The sequence below is a fragment of the Tyto alba genome, unplaced genomic scaffold, assembly GCF_018691265.1.
Source record: "Tyto alba isolate M040663 unplaced genomic scaffold, T.alba_DEE_v4.0 Super-Scaffold_7, whole genome shotgun sequence".
Classification (NCBI taxonomy): domain Eukaryota; kingdom Metazoa; phylum Chordata; class Aves; order Strigiformes; family Tytonidae; genus Tyto; species Tyto alba.
Window position 1 is genome coordinate 28,669,305 of NW_024881328.1, and position 6,260 is coordinate 28,675,564.

Here is a 6,260-nt window from a genome sequence, read left to right on the forward strand (position 1 = left end):
GCTATGATTGTGCAAGCTGGCAGCACCAAAGGGCCTGAACTGCCCTATTGGATGATTACCTTTCCTCCCCCAATTCTTAAAGCAGAATGGATGGCAGTTTCAGATTGAATATATATTTTCCATCTGCTGAATAGTTGTTTTTGTTCATGCTGTTTGAGGTTAACTGTGCACGTACCAATCAAACCCACTACATCCTTTCTCGTAAAACCAAAACAAAGCTTCATATTACTTTCAGGTACAGCATCTGGGATCAAAGCTATATATATACACACTGACTCTGTGTGGGTTCAAACATTTCGAAGATTCAGTATCCTGAAAGGTGTTGCCTTTTTTCCAGTCCTGAGAGTTCCAGTTTGTCTTAAAGTCTGGAGGCATCAGCCACCTTCAGCCCCTTCAGCATCTGTCCCAGCGCAGGAATGCTCTCAATATTGGTCACCGTGGGCTTTCTCTGCACAGCCACTGCCATTGCCGAAGGTGGGTAGATGAAGGAGGCAAGGTAGCTGGGGGTGTCTACATTTTCTTGGTTTCATATCTTTGCATGCAGGAGATGGACTGGGTATAATTGGGAGAGGGAGGTGACATGGGACCCCTCCATAGGACAGTCTGGGAACAAGGTCTTGGGCACCACAAGGAAAACCAGACACAGATTTTAGAGCAGTAACATCTGTAGAGAAGCTGGGCAGAATTCAGAGTAGCTCAGAAGAAAGATTTTGACAAACTGGGCCCTGTGAGTGAAGTTATTGGCAGCTGATGAAATGGATATAAAGGTTTGAATGGATGGAGAAATCCTACTCTTTGTCCCAAATTCTTGCACTGCAGATCTGAAGAAGACAAGCTCTGCCCCAAAAAGGACTGATATAAAATGAAATTGAACAAATACTACTGAGTCTTCACAGTTTATTCAAGCAAAAGCCAGTGCCTTCCCATTGTGTAGCAGGATAGAGTATAGAAGTTGTAAAAAGCAGCCAGCAGGGATGTACATGGTATACTAGTTTCCCTTTAAGATTTGTAATGATTTTTTTCAGTATGTTTATCAGGCCCTGCTGTGTGTTGCTCTACTGTGGCTTGGGGTATATCCTGTTGCTATACTGTGGCTTGGGAATAGCTGGTTAAAAATAAGGAGCAAAAAGATCAGCAACAAAAATACGCAAGCAGGTTTCCCATTCGGTTTTACTGTTACCCTAATGGTTCCATTGCCTGTTCCATAGAAGATGTCAAACTGTTTGTTTCTAAATGTGGACATAATTATTTCTACCAGTCAGAAATTGTCATTTAAATGTTTAATTTTAAATTTAAAATTTCAGCTTTACCATCTGAAGTCTAATTTTTGGCTTATGTATATTACAAATTTTTGTTGAGGGAAACTGAAGCATGCAGGTCATTGCTCCACTAAGGGGGCCAAAGTGCCTACTGTTTAAGCAACAAGTAATTGATGAGATTTATAATATCATTTATAGTAATCAAGACACTTCTTGAGGTTTTTTAAAGTATATTAATGCAGTGCCTATGTGAATTGTGGTGTTGAAGTCCTTTTCTTGGAAGGATTTATCAGCGTTTCTAGCAATTACTCATGGGTAATAAGAGGTGGTAGGACTCCCTTCTTATTGTGCAGGTTTTAAGTAAATGACTACAGATCATTTCTTGACAGTTCACTTATCATCATGTTCTTTACCTCCTTACAGTAATGGAAGTGACTCAGCCAGCAATGGTGCTGGCCAACAGGCAAGGAGTCGCCAGCTTGGTGTGTAAATATAAGCACATTGGGAATGCAAAGGAAATTCGAGTGACGCTGCTTAAACAGACAGGTGACCGATTCACTGAAATTTGTGCTTCAACCTACACAATGGAGTTTAAAATGTTCAGTGTGGAAGAGGTCATTCAGTGCCATGTTAGCCCTAGCCGAAACAATGTGACCCTCACCCTCACTGGCCTGCAAGCTAATGATACCGGTCTTTATGTCTGCAAGATGGAGCGGATGTACCCTCCACCCTATTTTATGAACAAGGGAAATGGGACGCAACTCTATGTCATCGGTAAGCCAAGCAGCTCTATAGTACTGTGATATTCTCAGGTTAAGGGAGTTATTATGTCTCAAAGGTCTCCAAAGTTCTGTTTGTAAGAGGTGAGGCTGAACACTGACTCAAGCTCTGAGAATCATGATAAGCTCTTATTCCTTTCAGGTCTCCCTGTGCACACCCAAAGCAGGCATAATTATAGTCTATTTAGCAATGTATGGATGCCTGACAGCATAAGCAATACCATGTAGTGTACATGTATGTCTAGGCAGTTAGATATGTAAGTGCAGAAACAGTGGAGAGTAAGATGTATGTTCTTCTACAGATAAAGCCGATTTTCATTAGAGGTTGAGTGGGCAAAGACTCATAGCTCATTCCTAGTGGTATCCTGGGATAGCTCATGTGTGACGTGACTTGTGTGATATCATATGTTTTAGATCCAGAACCTTGTCCAGACACCTTCATATATCTCTGGGTATTAGGAGCTACTGCCTTGGGATTTTTTCTTTACAGTATCATCACCTCAGCCATTCTCGTGAGCAAAGCGGTAAGTCCCATCAATTCAGCCCCATCCTGCTAATAACACCCCTTTGTGTGACGAGGACAAGGAGAAAGAAATGAGAACAGGGAATAACACTGGGAACAAACACACTGGGATGCTCCTTTTTACTGGTGCAATGCTGTTACAATAATGCAAAATAAGAGAACTTGCTGGAGTTGCCATGTAGATTTGTTTATGGCTCATTTGTGCTGCCAGAGTACCAGGAAGCAATCAGCTCACATCAGCTGGTCTGACCTTTGGCTTAGGTTTGGATGCTTAGAACAGGTTGGAGTCCTGGATGCTTCCTGGATCAAAGGCAACAGTCTTCACGTGTACTCTGATTTCAGAACTGATTCATAACAAAATCACAGGATATGATTTTTCCTTTTCTCACCATTCACCTCTGTGCAAAGAAAATTTAAAGAGGCTTCCCCTCGTGATGGGCGAGGAATTGAAATTTACAGCACTTTTCCCATGGGGGTCAGGAGTACTCACAGTCTGTTAGAAATAAATCTGATGCCAGAGTTTAAAACCAAGAAGTACCCCTGTCCCATATTTTTCAATATGCCCTTGTCACTAGAAGCTAAATGAAACTGTCTGATGTGAACATTCCTAGTTTTGAACCAACACTGAACTCTGCAGCAGGAGCACCTTCAAAGGGCTAAAAAAATAGCAGGATTCATTTTTTTCTAAATGGCCCCTGGAACTCCTGATTCTCCCTCAGATGGTTTCAATGGATTTTCTACAAAGAGGAGTGACAGGCAATGATGTCTAGAATACCTTCTACTCAGTAAAAGCAGAACATCACCAGTTTTCCCTAAAATGTGCTGGTTAATGATTATACTCTGATCAATTGTTTAATTTGCTGTCTTCCCATATTTTATAGATAAAAAGAAGACGATGTCTCACTACTGGGGTCTATGTGAAAATGCCTTCTGAAAAGCTAGAGAAAAAAGTGATTCCATTCCACATCACTGTTAACTGAAACAAGGAAAGAGAGAAACCATTTCCTAGCTGGGATGGAGAGTCTGCTAATTCACTTAAGTTAAAGAAATAAAATTAGTTGTCTTATTACAAAGGCATACAGGAAGGAGCGAGAACATTCTTTGTAACTTCTATAGTTTGGAGGAGAATAAATAGTTCATGCATTAATATTTCAAGGTTAACCCTGTCACGTAAAAATGGCTACATTAAGCCATTGATTCTTTGAGTTGTATTGTACCAATATGTAGTCAATATATATATACATATACATATACATATATATATGTATAGCATTAAGAGCTATTGCTGTTGCAACTGAGCATCTTACTGTCAAATTTCACCGTGTCTACCGATCAACTGAAATCCAAACACTATTATGACAGAGGTTTGTGTGTCATTGCAAAGCTAATCCTATAGGTCTGGGGGGCAGAGGCAAAAGAGCACACTAATGTACAAAGAAATGTTGACTTGTTTCCCTGCATTGCTATTTATTGGTTCCATTTCTGGCATTAGTGCTCTGCGCTTCCACAGAGGCATCACTGTAGGCTGGCACTGATGACACTGCTGCTCTAAAAGCCTGATCTCAGCTCCTTTCACTGGCATTGTGTCCCAGCAGTGCTGTGCTGGAGTTAACGTTGATGGTATCTGAACCAGTGCTGACAGCTCGGTTGGAGAAAAAGGCTGCCCAGCTGGGGCCCTCTCAGGCTGTTCCTGGGAGGATGTTCCAGCTCTGCTGGGGCCTTGCGTTTTACAAATGCTAAATTAGCATCTATCCAAAAGGCAGAAGTTTGTTGCTGTGTTTAACTGAGTCTATTTTCCATGAAAATACAGACAGTGTATAATCTTGTTTATTAGTTATGTACCACTCAATAAAAACCTTGAAGCTTTGCCCAAATTCAAGTTCATTTCTTATTCACCATTCTCAGAAGAAACAGGAAGTGGCTACATGTTAGAAAGCAGCGATGACAAGATGAACCTTTCCCCTCCTACCCTGTGTTTTGCCCTTCCGAGGGAGCCTGTGTGCTCATGCCAACACTTACTTTCTCAGCTCTCCTCCCCAGAGTGCCACCATTAAAATCTGTCAAGTCTTCTGTTTGTCTAGTTACAGCTGTTGTGATGTGGTTCAGAGACACTGCTATTCACCTTTTCACTTCCAGCAAATGTAGCTGTAGTGACTTTGACAGCATCTCCTGTACATGTTTATATACGAAGCTAGTCCTAGTTTCAAATCCTGTTTTCTTTGCATCTCTTTGACACTCTCACTCACTAAATGCTAGCCAACTCACAAAACTGCTGGAGTTTAAAACAGTTTCAGCATTTTTAGGTACTACCTGCTACTTTGACTCTTTGCTACCAAAATTTCATCTTGCACCCAAAAACTTGGCAGCATGTGTGTCTGTTTCAAAGTTGTGAATCCATCTTCTTGGTTCTGTAACTGTGAACCCAAACCCCACAGCCCTCTACGTCATGTTCCTGCAGTGGCAGCAGCTCCCAGAACACCAAATCTCATTGCTCTTTTGGTTTGCTTTTTCCCTCTTGCCCCTTCCACTGGCACCACTTCCAACTGTACAAATAAATATTCACATTCTCAGTTTGCCAATGTTTGCAGGTGCTAAGGGCTCTCTCTGTGTTGACCTATAATTTTAGTGCATTAAGTAAAAGTGGTAACTGATGACATGCCCTTTTTCTGAAGGTGTTTTAGTATTCTGACATCAGTCTGGGATTTTTCCCCTAATTTTCCACTGACCCGATGTTTTGGGGATAAAAATCGGTCAAAGATCACACATCTGATGTCACTGCAAAATGACTGAATTTCTGCCTAGTCAGGTGCAGCCTGCTCAGAGAAATGTGTTCCATGTTTGGTAAAAACAGATTTGACCCACACATCCACTTGCACAAGCTGTAAAGTCTTCCAGTAGATTTACACTGGCAAAACAAGAATAATTATCCAGGACAATTTTTTTCCACCACAGTAAGTAGTAGCTCAGATATGCCTTGAATCATGTGTCTGACTCCTAATCAGGAAGCAACTTCTTTTTCTTTTCCTTGACAGTTCCCATATACTGGGACTAAGAACTTAGTTTTCCTAAGCAATCTAAAAACAGCTCCAGTAAATTATTCTCTAAGTTTATCCCTCCTGGGTGCAGGGATGCTTTGGACCTGTATCAACAACCTCATGACCTCTGGCCACAACTGGCTGTGAATCTGTGTCACTGCAGAACCTGTGTATATTCCAATTCACCTTCATTTCTGGCAGCTAAGTTGACCATGGCCAGGCCTTCTCCATCCACCTGCACTACTAATCCCTCTTAGTACACTAGTATGTATTGAGACATTCAGTCTGTAATGATCAGTGGAGAATTCTGACCAAAATAAGCTGCAGTTCTCTAAATTACATGAATAGTGAAGGTTATAGGAGAGCAGAGCAGAAATGGTCATCTCACATATGGCAATAGCAGTATTTTGTGTTTGCTCCTGCACTTAAATAATTCCTGGTATGATGTTTATTAATTATCCTATTGGAAATTACTTTGCCCAAATTCTCTGGCTGTTCTGAACTTCTCTTGACCCTCAGTAGCTACTTTTTCCAACCTTCTATTTCTGTAGTGCTTAATTTTCTCTGGTTTCCTTACCACTGTAGCAGCCTTCCCTGAGCTAAATGTTATATAAGTACGCATTATCATTTTTGTTCTAAGCCAGGTTCCCCTTTTGAATTTTCT

The 6,260-nt window shown here is 41.2% G+C and overlaps 1 protein-coding gene across 2 annotated transcripts; it reads left to right on the plus strand.

Moving 5' to 3' along the window:
* Positions 1–289: 289 nt before the first annotated feature.
* On the plus strand, positions 290–4,435 carry CTLA4 (cytotoxic T-lymphocyte associated protein 4). Of its 2 annotated transcripts, XM_009965539.2 has the most exons (4): positions 290–474; positions 1,683–2,033; positions 2,453–2,562; positions 3,443–4,435. In XM_009965539.2, exons 1-4 carry the CDS (start codon positions 417–419, stop codon positions 3,539–3,541), a joined length of 618 nt encoding a protein of 205 aa, XP_009963841.2. In that variant the 5' UTR covers positions 290–416; the 3' UTR covers positions 3,542–4,435. The 2 variants fall into 2 exon arrangements, with proteins under 2 accessions (XP_009963841.2, XP_032866826.1); XM_033010935.2 differs by lacking the exon at positions 2,453–2,562 and having other exon boundaries at positions 333–474.
* Positions 4,436–6,260: the final 1,825 nt, after the last annotated feature.

Bases quoted from the DNA above. Each gene is read 5' to 3' on its own strand.
- CTLA4 (XM_009965539.2), top strand. From the start codon at position 417: ATGCTCTCAATATTGGTCACCGTGGGCTTTCTCTGCACAGCCACTGCC. The intron at 2,034-2,452 runs GTAAGCCAAGCA...CATATGTTTTAG, and splicing joins GACGCAACTCTATGTCATCG to ATCCAGAACCTTGTCCAGAC. The intron at 2,563-3,442 runs GTAAGTCCCATC...CATATTTTATAG, and splicing joins CCATTCTCGTGAGCAAAGCG to ATAAAAAGAAGACGATGTCT.